General features: G+C 47.3%; 5 protein-coding genes across 5 annotated transcripts; 2 read left to right on the top strand and 3 right to left on the bottom strand.

Annotated features, from left to right (window-relative positions):
• Positions 1 to 4,344: 4,344 nt before the first annotated feature.
• png1 (peptide-N4-(N-acetyl-beta-glucosaminyl)asparagine amidase) lies at positions 4,345 to 5,784 on the top strand (the record flags this gene model as incomplete). Its single annotated transcript, XM_040833108.1, has 3 exons — positions 4,345 to 4,877; positions 4,931 to 5,325; positions 5,378 to 5,784. The coding sequence occupies 3 exons, from the start codon at positions 4,345 to 4,347 to the stop codon at positions 5,782 to 5,784; spliced, it is 1,335 nt and encodes a 444-aa protein (XP_040689255.1).
• A 1,654-nt stretch (positions 5,785 to 7,438) lies between these two features.
• Positions 7,439 to 9,011, bottom strand: ASPWEDRAFT_183621 (uncharacterized protein). Its single transcript, XM_040831991.1, has 3 exons — positions 8,703 to 9,011; positions 8,192 to 8,561; positions 7,439 to 8,128 (listed from the first exon to the last, which is right to left on the bottom strand). The coding sequence occupies exons 1-3, from the start codon at positions 8,761 to 8,763 to the stop codon at positions 7,672 to 7,674; spliced, it is 888 nt and encodes a 295-aa protein (XP_040689254.1). The 5' UTR covers positions 8,764 to 9,011; the 3' UTR covers positions 7,439 to 7,671.
• Positions 9,012 to 10,551: 1,540 nt separating this feature from the next.
• Positions 10,552 to 12,235, bottom strand: ASPWEDRAFT_109940 (glycoside hydrolase family 71 protein; the record flags this gene model as incomplete). The annotated part of the gene is made up of 4 exons (XM_040828131.1): positions 10,552 to 11,182; positions 11,231 to 11,456; positions 11,509 to 12,037; positions 12,101 to 12,235. 4 exons carry the CDS (start codon positions 12,233 to 12,235, stop codon positions 10,552 to 10,554), a joined length of 1,521 nt encoding a protein of 506 aa, XP_040689253.1.
• A 1,009-nt stretch (positions 12,236 to 13,244) lies between these two features.
• ASPWEDRAFT_40776 (protein MEMO1) lies at positions 13,245 to 14,735 on the bottom strand. Its single transcript, XM_040835400.1, has 3 exons — positions 14,513 to 14,735; positions 14,396 to 14,464; positions 13,245 to 14,332 (listed from the first exon to the last, which is right to left on the bottom strand). Exons 1-3 carry the CDS (start codon positions 14,665 to 14,667, stop codon positions 13,456 to 13,458), a joined length of 1,101 nt encoding a protein of 366 aa, XP_040689252.1. The 5' UTR covers positions 14,668 to 14,735; the 3' UTR covers positions 13,245 to 13,455.
• A 613-nt stretch (positions 14,736 to 15,348) lies between these two features.
• Positions 15,349 to 17,148, top strand: ASPWEDRAFT_155501 (NAD(P)/FAD-dependent oxidoreductase; the record flags this gene model as incomplete). Its single annotated transcript, XM_040829687.1, has 7 exons — positions 15,349 to 15,402; positions 15,452 to 15,496; positions 15,545 to 15,592; positions 15,640 to 16,109; positions 16,161 to 16,578; positions 16,631 to 16,704; positions 16,756 to 17,148. The coding sequence occupies 7 exons, from the start codon at positions 15,349 to 15,351 to the stop codon at positions 16,835 to 16,837; spliced, it is 1,191 nt and encodes a 396-aa protein (XP_040689251.1). The 3' UTR covers positions 16,838 to 17,148.
• Positions 17,149 to 17,304: the final 156 nt, after the last annotated feature.

Here is a 17,304-nt window from a genome sequence, read left to right as displayed (position 1 = left end):
TTTGATCCAAGTAGACATGACGATTCTAATGAAAGCGAGTCCTATTGGCTCTAGATATTGACACGGGCAGGAAATGCATACATTATGTAACGGGAAGGCAAAGTATCTGGAAGGATTGCCGTCCTACGCCAGCGACTACGTATTCCACGCGGCATAGAAGAGTAGTGACGCATGACATATCAAGCGATCTGCGAGATCTACACCACGTCAACACCCGATCAGACAGCAACGGCAAGTGATGAATTGCGCAAAGGGATCAGCCGGAGAAAATCCTTGTTTCAGAATTGTATAAGCCGACAGGGATATAGCACGATATTATGGTGTTTCTCAGCATGAAGATGGCTAAGAGCTTGGACATGGTTTATCAACATCAACCGAACCCCGCGGTCGTTATATACTTTGAAGAACGAGATCAAATACTGCAGTTGTTCGTCATAGTAGTATACTCCATCAAAACCACAAACTATTCCATACGTAGTATGTGTAGATCGGTGGTGAAAAACAAGCACACATGCATACAGACGGGAAGCACCTTACGTATACAGATAGGCATAAGACAACGTACACTCCATGGAAGCCAAGTCTGAAGCCAAGAGATGTATGACAAGTCGACAGCGAGCACCACGATCCAACCGTGCAACCGACAGAAAGCGGGCTAGAAAAAATAAAATGAAAAACAAATAAAGTGGATAACACTGACAATCAATATTTATTTTATTATATTTTATCTTTTCACCTTGTACCAGAAGCAGAACTTGAATGGAAAAAAAGAACAATGAACCTTTCCAAGCACACTAAACCCAATCGGGCAAATTACATCGGCGGGATAAACCGTGCACTCTGCAATTGTGGAGGGGCAAAGAGGACACAGAGCTTAGGTGGACAGTGGAACACACTTGGACAGCCAAAGGCTGAGGCAGGAAAGTAAAGGTAGTGAGGGGAACGGGTTTTAAACAAGGTCTATGAAAGCGAAGGCTGTGATTCGTCATTTAGTGTGGAAAAAAGATGGGTTGCTAAACTTGCTAAGCCCCACGATGGGGTGGTGCTTGGTTTTCTTAGGAGTTAGGCTTGTTTTGGCCGCTTTAGCTGTTGTTAGCATGAAACGGCCATGCCGTCTGTTAGGCCGTTTCAACTTGTCACGGGTGTTCTTGGATCTTAGTACGAGTATTCTTTCCTTTTCGCCTGAAAGGGGCATGAAACCGGAAAAGGTGTTACTCCGATGGGTGTAGGAATAATCCGAGCCCTCCGAGGTTCCGAAGTAGTGTGTTGATGATCGTCCAAGGAAGGGATTTAACTACTAGTTTTACTATTTAGATCAACTGACAAAAGTTGTTGGGCAATAGCCCTTGATCTTTTTTATCTAGACTCTCTGTAGTATTTGATCAAGAAATAAATTCCCCTAGCTTGGTAGTTAGTTTATGTTTATTACGTGATATATTGGAATATGGGAAAAAAGACTGAAGATTTGGCTTCTCTACGAGAATAGATGCCGATCAGGGTCTTGTGACTTGACCAGGATGTCGCAATCAGGCTTTACGATGAGGCGGCAGCATCCCGTATTCCCGTTGAACACGCAGATAACCAGTACGCATATATGATTATCTGTATTCAATCTACAAAAACGGTCAATGTCAATGTAGATGATTCATGATTCAGATTATCATTGTAGATGAAAGGAGAGTCAAGAACCATGGACGATTCCATCTAATAATAAACATGATCTGATTTTCCAGCATCGATAATTCGATATGGAAACTTGGCAGATTCGCCGGTCGCGCGTCGCTGCGAAGATCATCTCATAGCTAGATTGGCAGACTAAACCGCACCCAACCTAGGGCCCAGGGGGTGGATGATCCGATCATTCTGAGTCCATTCTAGGAAAATAAAGGGGGGGGAAGAGAGCCGCACGCTTTACCCGTTCAGAGTCAAAGACGACGAAAACGAACCCTGAGCCAAGACTCTCGAAAGGCTGGCCCGGGATGAGACACCAGAGACAGCCCATTGCCAAGGCGCTTCTGGTGTTCTCAGGGTCTGGGATGACCCACTTGGCAGTTTTGTCAGCAGCAGAATTGGGTTAGGCTGGTGGGGCGCTCGAAGCTATTCTAGCCGAATCTTGTCTATGCCAAGACGGACGCTTGCGCGTCTCCGCCACATCTTTTTCGTTCCTATCTGGGAAAGACGCTGGACTGTAACGCCCTTGGCTCCATTGTTATGTGTAGACTGGAGTGTACGCTCCGAACGGGTTTGTTGGGCGAACAAAGAGTATGCAGGTACCATTATTATCCCATGTTCAACAGAATTATTCGTAAGATGTACGGTGTGCATAGTTTGGGCTGTGGATGGCAACAAAGTAGTATTGTGTCGTGTCAGGGTGGAAATGCGCATTCATAGTTGGTGCAAGAAGCCGCGCGTATACCTACACCATAGAGCGACCGACTTTATGAATCATTTTTTCCCTCCCTTGCCAGTCTGGTACATACTGCAGGTCTGCATCAGACAATTAGAAAAACTATTGAATAAACCATCAAGAATAGAAAATGGAATGGAAAGAGAAACCCTTAATTTCAGAGATCCAGGTCTTCAGGAATGAAGATTGTCCAAGACAGTCCATGGTCCCGTAGTGGTGTTTGACTTTTGATCTGCCTTTCAGGGTCTCAACAGCCGACGTTCAATATCTCCGTGCTTTCGATGGTGTGGACAGACCAGGGTAGATATTTAAAATTTTCTCATCGTCTTTTTTTCTGAATCTTCCATATCATTATCCAATTATGGAAGCGCCAGAAGCAGTTCCGTCTGTCAAAGCCTTAGCTGTACAGTGATTCGTCCGCGCAATCTATGGGACTTTGGGTGGTTCGATTTCCACAAGGCTGCGGTCCAAACCGCGAGATAATTTTCCTTTCTGAAGGAGGATTTTTCCCTTTTGCCCACCCAAGACGGTTAGCAGTTGGGCAGTGCACGGTTACACGCTATTCTAAAGTGTAGATTAGTCTGTTGATCAGAGAGCCGCGTAAGACACTGGCTGACGTCGAGTCAAGATCACTACATCGTAGGAGAGTAGTTAGCACATACAAAAAAAATTGGGCTTGAAGAGCCGACCTGAATGATGACAGCTGTATGTATGGAGCATGCATGTCCCAAGAGAAAAAAAAGAAAAAGGCTTGCGTACCTACAGAGGAACGAAGTATTCCATGGGAGAGTCAGCCCAGGCAAGGGCAAAAATGAAGCAAAAAAAGGATGGATTCTCCCCTTCCACGCGGTCAAGGCCAAGCTTTTCAGAGATTCATCAGCCAGCTCCTGGCTGGGTGGAGAGGTGGTGTTCATCATCATGGTCAGCAACTCATGAAATAATCTGTAGCAAAATCTACCTAGCATCTGTTGCTATCGTGTTGGACCAACAGGGGGGGAGCCAAGAGACATCAATTGGCAAGTGCTTGTTGGGATTATCTGGGATTGACTGCGTACTTGGGAGGATGACCAGAATAATGGACTGTATGATGTGCAGTGCCAAGCGTCCAGACACTGAGACCCTGAATTGGTCATCATCATGTTTTGTACCAACTGTTGATTTATGTACTACGTACTAGAATACTGTTAATTGTATAGAATGATATTTACTACAATATTTACTACTTCTATGACTCCTACTACTATCCAACATATTATCATCATCTCAAACTGGTTCTTGGCCTTGACTGCGGTTAACTGTTTCGGGGCGGGACACACGCGGCTTGCGGTGCTGGCGCGGGGCCGTGATTGGGGCAGCGAACCCAAGGCTGACGACGCTTCGCCCTCGCTGCTGGCGTGGAGTAGGGAAAAAAAAAAGAAAAGAGAAAAAAAAAAAAAAAAGGCCAATGACCCGAAAAATCATCATCGTCTGCTGCCCTTTCGCTCTCGCTCTCCCTCTCTCGCACTACTACTACTCTTACTACTACCTCGTCTCACCCCTTCTCCGGAGATCTTCTATCTAAAACTCTCTTGTACCTAATTATTCTTTTTTTTTTATGTCGACCGATCTCTCGCTCTTTCTTGTCTCTTTCTCTCTCTCTCTTCCCTGAAGCCTTTTTTTTTTGGCGCCCTCACCTTCACACTCACCCCTTCGTTGTGGTCTGCGTTGACCAACGCCAAGCGTGGCGACCGCTTGGCTGGGCTGTGCTTCTGCGACCACCGTCCTTCGTCACTAACAACAACCTTACCACCTACCTTCCGACCGACCAAACCATCTTCGAGTTACCTTCTCTTGAGTGTCTCTTTACTTCAGTAACTCGAAGTAAAAGAGACTACTAGTGCGACCAACGGGAATTCATCGACATTCAATCGCTTTGGAAGACCGTGTCGACCCCTACCATGGCGGACAGCAGAGGGATGCCAACCGCCGACGGCTACGACCCTTCGGGACTCACCAACCAATTCGAACAGTTGATGCGCTCAAAGAGGTTCAATCGCCTTCAGGAACAGTCCCGATCTCGTGCCGGTACACAATCGCCTTCGCCGGCACCCTACATGGCTTCTCCTTCGATTCCTCCACACCCCTCGCGGGCACCACCACCACCTCCCCCGACCGGTGTCCATCACCCATCTCAGCCATCGCAACCACAATTTCCATCTCAATCGCCATCGTTAAGAAACCTTCCTATTATGCCATCGCCTCCTCAGGACCCTGCCTCGCTCAAATTCCGAAATCTCCTCCACGTTCTCTCCGTGACGCCGACCAAGTACGAAAACCCGGGTCTCCTCGACGAAGCCCTGGCTCTCATTCCGCTCGACAGATTATATTCAGAGGCAGAAGAGGAAAGCCAAATAATTCAGGCCCAAGCGGCCAGTGTTGGGGGAAAGCCTGAGTGGGGTTACCAAGATTGTGTCATCAGAGCTCTTCTAAGGTTGGTCTTGGATCCCTTGCTTGTCTCACTAATCATACTAATCACATTCCTAGATGGTTCAAACGATCATTCTTCCACTTTGTCAACAATCCCTCCTGTCCCCGGTGCTTCTCGCCCACAATTGCTTGCGGCATGACACCGCCTACACCGGACGAGACCGCCCGTGGTGCGACTCGAGTCGAACTGTACAAGTGCTCTGCCTGCGGCGGTAATGAACGGTTTCCCCGATACTCCGACGTTTGGCAACTACTACAGAGTCGCCGGGGCCGTGTTGGAGAATGGGCAAACTGTTTCAGCATGTTCTGCCGGGCGATTGGTGGTCGTGTTCGATGGGTGTGGAACTCGGAGGACTACGTCTGGACAGAGGTTTACTCGGAGCATCAGCGACGATGGATCCACGTCGATGCGTGCGAGGAAGCTTGGGATCAACCGCGACTTTATTCTGAAGGTATGTTTACCAAGTTTGATCTTTGTTATTGATCAAGCTGACTCTTTTCCAGGATGGGGTCGAAAGATGTCCTACTGCATTGCATTCTCTATAGAAGGCGCGACCGATGTCACCCGACGATATGTACGAAACCCAGCCAAACATGGTGCTCCCCGGAACCGTGCACCCGAAGAAGTTCTACTGTGGGTGATCCAGGAAATCCGGAAGAAGCGTCGCGAGAACCTGGGCAAGACAGACTCGAAGCGCCTGCTCAAGGAGGAGGAGCGGGAGGAGAGGGAGCTCCGTGCGTACACTGCATCTGCTCTTGCCGCCGAAATCAACGGCCTTCTTCCTCGAGCCCACTCGGGCAGATCTGATGAGATCAAGACACCTCATCAGGATTCCGCTATGGATTGGGTCGCTACAAGACAACAAGGATCTGGACACTCTGGCCCAGATCACTCCCAGGATGGTCGGTAAAACTACGTGTCTCACCGGCTATCTTCTCTCCTACCTGCTACTATGCGGTTGTGACTCCCTAGAGCCACACTGGTCGCGTTGGCATCAGACCGACCGACCGACATACTTCGCAGACCTACGACCGATACGACGACATAATCAGGCCGGACTATATATTCAACGTATAATAATCGACTGAAAAAACGATAAACGATTGACTTCAGCCCTATTATGGAATTCATGTGATCGGCACCGCACTTTTCACGACTCGCTACAAACACCCTGCATTGTTAGGGAGCGTTGGTTTCATATGAACTCCAATTATGAATCGTCTGCCGGCATACCGGAGGCCTCTACTCCTTCGAACCGGGGTTCGAACAGGTCTGCTCTATGCTCGTTCGATTCTGGGGGAGTCCACCCAGAGTCGAAGTGTGAGCTGCTGATAGCGAACGCTATCCTTGCAATGATGCATCTATCTTGGCGACTAGATGTCGCCTGACTCGTGACTCCACAGTCAGCATTTACAATCACTCATATATTTCTTTCTTCAAACATCACCATCGTTTTCGATCTACATGGACATCCACCACGATTCGTTACTTTTCTTTTATATTTTCTTCTCTTTTTTCTTTTATTTTTTTTTTTCTGGATATAACCAGGCGTCTCCCGAAATAAGACTTTATTAATTTTATTATGGGTCATATTTTGTTGGGCGCAACGGGGTTTGGCAGGGGTTGGCCGGCGTGATGTGAAGATCATTTTCTTCTTTAATTTCTTTCTTCCTAATCACTGGAGGCCCAGGATGCGCCAAGCACTGGAGCCAGCCAGACTATCTGCCATGTTATGAGACACGAATGAGAGTGTTCATTCGGGTTGAAAAAAATTACCCTTTCTTTCCGGTCGCATAAGTCCGTTCGGCGCAGCGGCAGTTCATTTTCCTTTTTTGTTTCTGACTCCTGGCGATCTCAGATATCTTCCGTCTCATGTCAAATATCCATTTCCTAGTGACATCTACATGGAGCGTGCTTGTGATGCTCAAACTTCAAACCTCAAACTTTGGCCTGTCAATATTCTCCGTAATCCGTAGCGAACAAAAGAATCAACAAAGAACTCGACCAAAATAACCACCCTTACCATCCTTCCAAATATCTAGGTACCGTAACAATAAACCAACCAAGTTCATGAGTCCAACCACCTCCAATCCCCTCCCTCCATCACGAGCCAAATTCCCCATAAATCTCAGACAGGAGAGACCCTGCACCCACCCAAGTTAAATTGCGATATGCAATCCTATCCCCCCTCCCCGCGATATAGCGGGTCCCCCAGTTACAGTACATTTTAGTAGGCTATTTTCTTACGTGACTGCTATTTATAGGTTAGTTTTGGCGCTTGTAGTAGGTAGGTGATGTTAGTTTGTTAATGCCTTAGGTGTCGGTATTTCAGGGTCCACGGATCGACGGGGAATGTGGAATGCGCTAACTAGGCTTTTTTGGGTGGTCGGGGGCCGCGGGGGCCGAGGTGTTAGCATCTACTATCTAGTACATACTAGCTTTAGTAGGTAGTAGGTGCTTTAGTTTAGAAATGGTTAGTGTTGTGTAGAGTTAGTGGTTAGTATGGGGTAGTTCATAGATTAGATGGATAGATGGAGGATGGGGATGGTATTCAATTATGTTATCTGAGGCTGATTGACGAGCAGTATGAGACAAGATAAGATCATTTATAGAATACGTCTACTACTTATATCTTGATATTTGTAGATAATCAAAGTAAAATTGTGTATTAAACAAACAGCTAGTATGTCAAGTAATCGCTAACCCAGACTCCACGCCATGCCGCGAATTGGATATAAGAAATCAAGTCCATCCCATCACTCCCATCACTCCCATCACCAGTACAGAGTACAGAGGGTCAAACCGCCCTCACAGAACAACCCATCCCCCTCCTCCTCAAATCCCCATCAATACTCCCAATCTCCTTAACATAATACGGCTGAGCAGGCAGCAACAACTCCCACCCGCGCACAAGCCCCCCCAACCCCCTCAACGGCTCCAAGAAAACCGGTATCTTCTCCACAGACTCGCAGAACCAGTTCCCTGTAAGATGGAGGGTGAAAGTCTGCAATTCGGCGATGCTAGCTAGGGCCTGGCACGTCTCAACCCACTGCTGCCGGCCCGCGGAGAAGTAGACCGATTTTACGGGGTCTTTGCTGGGCAGCCAGTGGCCGGGGAAAGCCCAGCGGAGCTCGATGTGCCGGATGCTTGTCCAGTGGTGAGTTGGGATTGTTGGGCGCAGGTACGGGAGGGACCAGGTTGTGCTGAATTCGAAGGTGTTGAGGGTGTAGAGCATGTGGATTGATTCGGAGTAGCTGCGCCTCTTAGCATCCAGCACTATAGTCCCAGGCTTGTAGATAAGATGGATGAAGACTTACATCTGCTTGCACGTCAACGAAAGCGCCAATAACCCCCCATCTGATTTACCCATCGCCTTACTCCTACTCGACGTTGGCAATCCACCCTGGCAGATCTCGCACGACCCCGTCCGCGGACAAACCACGCATCCCATCCGTCGTCTCGGCCGCTGGACAATATGCAGCTTCTTTCCGCCCATGACGTACTCCCAGATAATCAGTCTAAGCTCGGGGGAGAGTTTGGCGAGGAGACTCGAGTCTGTCTGGAAGTCATATTCGAAGCGCGAGTCAGATGATGATGGTGATGATGGTTTAGGGAGTTGAGATTGAGATTGAGATTGAGATTGGAGAGTTCGTCGACGGGATTTGGGGAGTGGGTTGGGTTTGTTGCCTATAGAGGTGTTTTGTGAGTATTGGTTTCGATGGCCTTGGTGAATGTTACACAGTATTTGTTGTACTGCAGACGAGCAATATTCTTATGTGGAAAACTTTGCAGGCAAATCCATGTCATGCAGACAGCAGAAGAACTCACTCTGATACCGCTGAGCCAAAACATCCTCCCAAGAAAACATGCCGGGCTTAATTATCGCCATAATCCTATGCAGCGTCTTACGCTGCAGCGACAAAGCGGGGGCGTGTATAACCTTTTAAACAAAGCAACACGAGCTGATCGGAAGAATTGCGATCAACTCAGGAAAAATCACGCATGTCACCGTCAATCGGAACCCTGACTGGCGAGAATCATACTTGGAAGCTAACTGGGGCCTTTCAAACAGTCGATGCCGGGCCTGGGAGATCCGAACTCGGATGTACGTGGCTGGTGGAGAAGGGGGGGGGGGGGAAGAGGAGGAGACGGCCGATCGTAAGCGCGTGTGACAGTCAGGAAGGGGAAATAGTCTCGTGCGATATTTGAGGCATTTTCAATAATGGGGATGGGGTGTTTATTTGTTGAGAAAGGTGAAAGGGAGACATGGGGAAGAGTCGGTGAGAAACAGGCCAACTTAAATATCAAAAAAGGGGGCTGAGTTGAGCGCAATCGATAAGTTGATGGTGTTGAGGACGAGATAACGACTGATTGATAACAGAAGATCTTCACGAACCACGATAGGAAGGGCAGTGGAGATAAGTGGCTCTCGGTGGAGACCGGAAGGGCTGGAAGGATCCCGACATCTCCCGTGCTTACTGGGTGTTTGCGATAGAGAATAATGGCATTTCATTCATTTCATATGCAACGAGTGTAGTAATGTACATGCTAGATATCTATATAATGTTCATAAGTCGTAAAGAGTGATAGTTATACAGCCCTAGCCAGAGGGCAAACGAATGTCTATCAAAAACGAGAGTAACCACCATCCATATAACGAGTGACGAACCAATCCATCAAAAAGAGTTCTATAATATGCTGTTCATGAGTCGTAAAGAGTGATATAAAGCCCTAGTCCAGGGGCAGAGCGAATGTCAAGTGCCGAGTGTCGAGTGACAAAAACAATAGTAGCCATTCCATATAAACGAGTGACACAGCCCTAGTCCAGAGGGCGAAATGAATGTCGAGTGTCAGAAGTGAGAGTAGCCATAATTCATGTAAACGAGTGACGAAACCAGTCCATCAAAAAGAATGTTATGATATGTTCATGAGTCGTAACGAGTGTGGTAGTTATACGGCCCTAATCCAGAGGGAAAAATGAGTGTCGAATGTCGAGTAGCCATCAATGCATAAACGAGTGATATACCAGCCCAAAGGGCAAACGAATGTCGAATGTTAAAGCAAACCACCATTTAATATAAACGGGTGACAAAACCACCTCTTCACCAGCAAAGAAAGTTATGATATGCTGTTCATAAGTCATAATGAGTTGATACAGCCCTAGTCCAGAGGGCAGAAAGAATGTCGAATGTCGAATGTCGAATGTTGAAATGAGAGTAACCAGCATCTCCTATAAACGAGCGAGCGGTGTACAGCCCTAGTCCAATGGGCAAAGCGAATGTCGAATACCAAACGAATGTCGAGTATCAGAACGAATGTCGAGTATCAGAACGAATGTCGAGTATCAGAACGAATGTCGAGTATCAGAACGAATGTCGAGTATCAGAACGAATGTCGAGTATCAGAAAGAATGTCAAAACGAATGTCAAAACGAATGTCAAAACGAATGTCAAAACGAATGTTAAACAAGAGTAACCACCATTTCATATAAGCGAGTGACATGCAGCCCTTATCCAGAGAGCGAAATGAATGTCGAATGTCAAAAGCAAGAGCAACACCATCTTGAATAAATGAGTGATATGTAGCCCTAATGTAGAGGGCAAAGCCAATCTCGAGTCAAAAAAGAGAGTAGCCACCATCCCCTATAAGCGAGTGACCAAACCACTCCAAAAGAAAGTTATACTGCCCGAGAAGGAGTAGGAGTAGGAGTCGTAGGGGTATAAGCAGGTCTAGTGCTGGATAATCCCAGAGTATTCGTTGGACAAGGAGCGTGAAGTCCCTTGGTGAGCATCGACAGTCCATCAGGCTGTAGTCGATCGATAGTCTTCTCTGCCGGCACCGTGCCGACATACGCGTTGAAGTTGTAGATGCCGCAAGGGCAAGTATCGACAACATCTTTCAGACTTGTATCGGAGATGACGGGCTTCCCGTTACGGATGAGCGAGAACTTCTGCTTCCCAACGCCCATGGGCAGCGAAAAGGCCTTGGCTCCTGCTGGTGCGTGGAATTTCCGAGTCTTGTCACCGGAGCTGACTTGGACCGTGGCGGATGAATTAAGCAGGGAAACAACGAATACTTCGTCTTTCATTGTTTCGTAGCCATCTGGTCGACCGGCGAAGAAGTTCCCACTGGCGTTGCTGGGGCTTCCTTGCATTGTCGTGTCGGTCGAGTCGCAATCCACATCTTTCGGTGTAGGTCTATACCAGTAGACCAACTTTTCCTCGGTGATGTGCTTGTCAACCGATTTATCCCCAGCTTTGTATGCGGCGATGAAAGGCTTCGACATCTCTAGCCAACCAGTGTGTGGCCTGCATATGTTAGCCAAGTCTCAGGTAGGTTGGTTTAAGATTACTCACATGTCCATCGCCCATTTAGAAGCTCCATCATCGCTATGCGGTGAAGACAGCGGTCCAATATAATGCGATTCTCCGTAGTCATTCCAGGTGATGATTTCCACGAAGCGAGGGGCGAGATCCAGAATTTGTCGCCATCGGTTGTACCACAGAAGGTCAGAAGGAAAAACAAAGTTCTTGCTGTATGAAACCTCGCTGCCATAATGAGTGGAGAACCAGCTAGAGGCAGCTGCATTTATCTTTTAGCTTTGCGTCACATCCTTGACCAGAGAAACACTTACGAGCAATGTAGTCCTTTCCAGCCAAAGCATCGGTGTAGGACTTGTCGCCGTCTGCAACAGTGACGTTATGGCCTGCTGTCGGAGCCTTATTGTTGCCATCGCTATCCCATGCCATCCAGTTGAGCGCACCCTGGACGCCATCAAAGTTCCCACTTCCCGGATGGAAATTAGGAGCAAAGAACAGATCCATGCCAGCAGCGGCTTTGATCTGAGAGACATCGACTCCGTCACCAGTAAACGACGACACAAACACCTTGCCATCCACCTGCAGCTGTCCCGGGAGGTTCGCGTACTTCTTGACCTTGGAACCCACTTTAGAACCCTCTCCAACTTTGAACCAGTTAAAATCAAACGAGAGAAAGACTTTCATGTCGTTGTTCGCAGCGGATTCATAAGCATAGCTCAGCTGCGTGTCTGTAAAAGTATCATCCCCAATGTTAAGCGCAAAGGCATCGATCCCCAGATCCTTTGCACGTTTCATGTCGTCATTATAATCTGAAGCGCTTTTGCGGTTGCTGACAATGCCCATCTAGATTAAATCTCCGATTAGCTGCATATCCCCCCTGTCAACATCTATATGTGATGAACTTACCATAAAATGACAGAAGACCAACTTGTCGTTGGAATCTGTAGAGCGAGTGCTGGGTTGAAGACCCCGAGGCATTGGAGTTGCAGCGACCAGCGCGAATAAGCCCACCAGGGCGAAGGAGAGAAGATTCAAAATCATGATCTGGGGGCCGTTAGTACCATATTGACTCGAAAGACGGACAACTCACCATAAAATTGATAAAGAATGAATACCAGATCGAGTAATAAAAGATTGACAGTGGGGAGCGTAGCGACTGAATAAATAAATCAAGCGTAAATGAATGTTTGTGGATGAGTGTGGATAGCGAGTGGCCGGCGCTTATATCCAAAACAGATCCTTCCCAATGGCATAAAAGAGAGTCTGCCAGAGTGGTCGGAGATAGGCGCCTGTCTCGAGAAACAAAGGAACGGCTTCATTGTCGTGCCTTTTATATCCATCGTTCTTCTGATGCTTCTTTATCATGATGATGGCATAAGCATTGAAGGATCACCCCTCAAACAACGCTGACTGAGATTCAACCTCAGATTCTGACTCGAAACAAAAATTCTCATTCAGACATTCTTTTTTTAATTCCTCAGCCACGAGGACGCTAGAGTCAACAGACTGTGTCATATTGTCGCAGAATATAAGCTTGGAATTTGCCTTTATCGCTAGCCCATGAGGTAATCCATGATGAAACTCGGATCGAGCCGATGAGATTTTCAGAAATATGATTTCCTAGACAGCGTATATACCTTCATAAGAAGTATTTGACCGTGTCATTTATCCTCGAGTTGAGAAATTGAGGTTATTGAGACCAACGCATTGGGCGGAGAGATGCCACGAAGCACATGCGATAACGTGGAGACGGACGGCAGTGGCATCATGTGTAGTAGAGAAAAATGCAACCATCCTTTGACTTTCCTATACAAGATTCTTCTTACTGTCTGATGATGGCATCACATGGCTGTCCCAGGTATGCGACCCCGCAGTTGGAGATACCGACAAGTTGTGCCAAAAAAGGGTTTTTATCGATGATATGATCTAATGTATGAATGATATAAGCTCAAAGATAATTTTAGGTATCCAAGCCCCATCTCACCGATAGTTGATTAGATCTTACTAGAAACACAACTTATCTTACTCTAGTGGAGATCTCGTAAATATCACGGTGAGAAATGATGGCATTAACTATACTCGCAATGACTCGATCTAGCATGACCTCACTTCATTAATGCCTGTGTAATTACTTGGCTTTATTATAGAACTGCTCAATATTCTATCAAAATATTCGAACTTGGACAAATGTCGCATTCGCTCTATCGGATAAAACACCGTAAAGGAATGGGGCCAAAGGCCTTATTCTGCAAAATGAAGCATTACAGCACAGCAAATGCAGAAACATAGCTCACAGAGCTATCAGACACATCAACTGCATCAGAACTGCGCTCGTATCTAATAAAATGGAATTTGCCCTTGGTGCCCTCCTCTACGTTCGTGATTTTCTCAATACCAGCCATGATGACTCCGATCGGATGGCGTCCGCACACGGTATTCCCGGTCTTCTGGAGGATATCCAAGAAATTATCCGTAACGCCGGTGGTTATAGCCGCCATGGTTGCAATGTCGAATGAGGAGATACTTTCGTGAATGGCTGGTTCGCCTCTCTGGATACGATCTCGTCGTTGCAGAACGTGGCCGGCAGAAGCTACTTCCATCTTATCTTCTATGGCGTCAATATCACCTCCCGGCTGAGGGAGGGAATCGGTAGAAATGGGGAGTTTGGGCCCTGGCTTGTCAGCTTGGGGAACATAGTAAGTATAGTGGAAGCGCAGGCCCCAGTGACAAAAGTCGGAGCTGATCACGAAAGCATTCGACGGGTCTGCAAGGTATGGAGCCAACAAAGCCCCGAATGCCTGCTCGGTGGATGCTGAAGTATTCCCCACCATGATCGGAACGAGTGGGGGGTATTGTGAGGTGGGCGTGTCTGGGTGCTGGAGCTGTAGGAGACGATGGATGTAGGGAAGGTGGAGCTCGATACTGTGTTCGTCTTCGTCGATCGACCGGGTCATAGTATCAAATTTGATGGTGGATCCGTTTGGCTTGACAGCTTTGGTCGAAAGCAACGTAGCAATGAGGTCTGTGTCCAGCGGGAGAGGGTCATCGGAAAGTGGGGTATAATAGGAAGTAAGTTGAGGGAGGGCAAGCGTCGTCAGATAATGGTGATGCGAAGGCCCAAGGACGAAGATCCGTTTCCTATATGCACGAATTAGGTCACTTGAGCGGGACATAGCTCAAGAGCATGGTGGGTTAGCTCACGCTTTCGACAAGTCCAAGGCTCGGTACGCGTGGGCAGCACATGGCCCTGAATATGCATAGCCAGCATGTCTGGAGAATCAGCATCGCGCAGAAGAAGCAAGAATCCTCGACACATACGGGGCGATGATGATACGGGCCCCAGGAACAGGCAAGGGACCGATACCACTGATCTCACTAGGGACTTGAGCAAGCCATCCGTCAAGCTGTTGGGTCAGGGTGCGTTGACTGCCCGAATACCACGATCCTGCGTGGGAAGCGTCTCTAGAAGGCATTTCCGTGGTGGTAGATAAAATTGGGGAAGCGATGGTTGAAAAAACAAGAGGGGCTGTGATGGTTGGTGTCAACAGTCAGAGCTACAGAAGCGGGGGAGAACGCCGTCATAGTGGAGATAACAGTTACCCCGCGGCATGCCGAACCATCTATCGCAGTATCGCAGAGTGTCACGCACCAAAATGAATGGGGGTTACACCTTATATCGATATTAGAATGACTCTTTATAATGTCTACTATTTTACAATCTTGAAAACATGGTGGAACAACTACAATACCGATTATTGACCTACAGGCTACTTACGACGTAGTAAAACACCTACTATGTACATAGTAGACATCTACCTAGGCTCTAGAATATCAATCTCCTTACTCTATCTAGGCAGATGCCAGACAATTATGTTGTGATCGCAAAAGCAATGCCGGTGGGGGAGAAAATCCAAGGGCCGGATAAGAATTTAAGGCAGGGCTGAACAGCCGAAGTGCGTTATCAATCAATACTCCGACTCGGAGTTACCTGTTTGGGTAAAAACCGGGTGATGGGGAAATGCCGAGTGGCTGCCGACTGCTGCAGAGCACGGAGAAGCCAATCCCGCCACCTTACGAGGTTTTACTATAAAGACGTGATTCCCTTCTAAGGTGAGTTTATTTTCACAGATCTTTACACAGAGAATATACAGAAAATGACGAATCTACTCAAGAACATCATCGTTGTCGGGGGGTCCTTTGTTGGACGAGTATGTCTCCAACTCTCCATGGCGTATATCTTGCTAATGATGCAATTAGACGACGGCTCAGGAACTGGCGCGTGTGTTGCCTGATACACACAGGGTACTTGATGCTTCTACGATTATGGTTGAATTATACTAAAGGTTGCAGGTGCTCTTGATTGAACCCCACAGCCATTTCCACCATTTATTCACATTCGTAAGTCTTCCTTATCCGTTTATTTGTACCCATACTGATAATCGCAGCCTCGATTCGCTATTGTTCCTGGCCAGGAACACAAAGCTTTCATCCCCTACAACAAAATCTATCATGCCGCACCAAACGCTTCTTCACACACCGTTGTTCAAGCCCGTGTTCTTTCAATCCAGCAACAGCATGTCAAGCTCGATCGAGAATGGCAGGGATCAAACCAGATCCCATTCGAGTACCTCACTGTCGCAACAGGAACACGTCTAGCTGAGCCTGCGGGCATGCGCGACGACGACAAACCGTCTTCAGTCGCGTATCTCCAGAAACACCAAGATGCCGTTAAGCGGGCCAATTCTATCCTCATCGTTGGTGGCGGAGCCGTTAGTGTTCAAATGGCAACGGATCTGAAAGAGGTCTCTCCCGAGAAAGAAGTCACAGTCGTACAGTCTCGTGAGCATGTGATGCCACAGTTCCACGGAAACCTACACAACCTCGTCAAGAAGCGATTCGACGAGCTTGGTGTGCGGTAAGTCTACTCGATTCTTAAGCGCATGCCCAAATCTAATTGAAAACACAGACTCGTCACCGGCTCTCGTGTCACAGTCCCAGAAAATGGATTCCCCAACGACGGAAGCACATTCAACGTTCAACTCACAAACGGTACTCAAGTACCAACTCAATTCGTCATCTTAGCCACAGGCCAAACACCAAACAACGACCTGGTCGGTGATCTGGCTCCTTCAACGTCTGAAACCATTGTCAACCCAGATAATGGGTTCATTCGTGTCAAGAAAACCATGCAATTTGTCGATCCCAAATACTCCAACCTTTTCGCCGTGGGTGACATCGCGGACACAGGTGCGCGTAAGGCCGCAAAACCAGGCTCAGCACAGGCGGCTGTTGTTGCGAAGAATATCCTGAACCTGATCGAGGGCAAGGCTGCGGATGAACAGTATGAGAAAACACCGCCAGCAATTCATATCACTTTGGGCATGGTAAGTCAATCGCATATGAGAAACCCCGAAAGATTGATGCTAATATAACTAGAAATATAACGTCATTTTCCGCAACCCGAATGAAGCAGAAGGACAGACAGAGCCAACGATCATTGAGAAGTTTGAGTGAGTACTCCCGTTCTCCCAATCAGCATCAATATCACTAACAAGAACAAGCGGCCAAGATGACTTGGGGGTCGAGGGAATGTGGGGGAGACTAGGTATTGAGATCGAGAACCCTCATCAGTACCATCTGTGAAGAGTAAATATCTGGATATATTGATAGACTTGTACATACCACTTTGACGAACGACTTCTAATCCTTTTACTTTCTTATAATGGAGGACATCCGATGTCAATCATCCCTGAGGGTTTGAGTGTATTTTACATCATTGCATTCCGTAGATTAATTGAGGCTATATCTCTTCCCTAAATCCTAGGCACCAGAGTCTTTATTTTCTTTACATGTTCAATGTCGCCATGCTGTTGAATGTGGTAACTGATCATGTGATTGCATCGCGAACAGAAAAAGCTGATGTCAGAAGACTTCACAACTCTGGTAGAGCTGAAGATGATACCCAGAAAACTCTGATCTCGTTCCAAAGGATATTCTATCCAGGAATACTTTGGTACCGATCTACTGTGTTCCTAGTAGCAATTGCTGTCCATCGCAACCGGAGATGCCAATTAACCCCAAGAACGGTTAGCGCATACTTTCGTGTATCG

This window comes from Aspergillus wentii (genome assembly GCF_001890725.1).
Source record: "Aspergillus wentii DTO 134E9 unplaced genomic scaffold ASPWEscaffold_4, whole genome shotgun sequence".
Classification (NCBI taxonomy): Eukaryota; Fungi; Ascomycota; class Eurotiomycetes; order Eurotiales; family Aspergillaceae; genus Aspergillus; species Aspergillus wentii.
Note: the sequence above shows the minus strand (reverse complement) of the source record. Positions and strands in the feature narration are given on the sequence as shown.

Excerpts from the sequence above, each read along its gene's own strand:
- ASPWEDRAFT_183621 (XM_040831991.1), bottom strand. The coding sequence starts at position 8,763 with ATGGCGATAATTAAGCCCGGCATGTTTTCTTGGGAGGATGTTTTGGCT. Across the intron at positions 8,562-8,702 it reads TTTGGCTCAGCGGTATCAGA|GCAACAAACCCAACCCACTC; the intron begins GTGAGTTCTTCT and ends ACACCTCTATAG. Across the intron at positions 8,129-8,191 it reads TCGTTGACGTGCAAGCAGAT|CTACTCCGAATCAATCCACA; the intron begins GTAAGTCTTCAT and ends TAAGAGGCGCAG.
- ASPWEDRAFT_40776 (XM_040835400.1), bottom strand. The coding sequence starts at position 14,667 with ATGCCTTCTAGAGACGCTTCCCACGCAGGATCGTGGTATTCGGGCAGT. Across the intron at positions 14,465-14,512 it reads GCCCGTATCATCATCGCCCC|ACATGCTGGCTATGCATATT; the intron begins GTATGTGTCGAG and ends CTGATTCTCCAG. Across the intron at positions 14,333-14,395 it reads GCCTTGGACTTGTCGAAAGC|GAAACGGATCTTCGTCCTTG; the intron begins GTGAGCTAACCC and ends TCGTGCATATAG.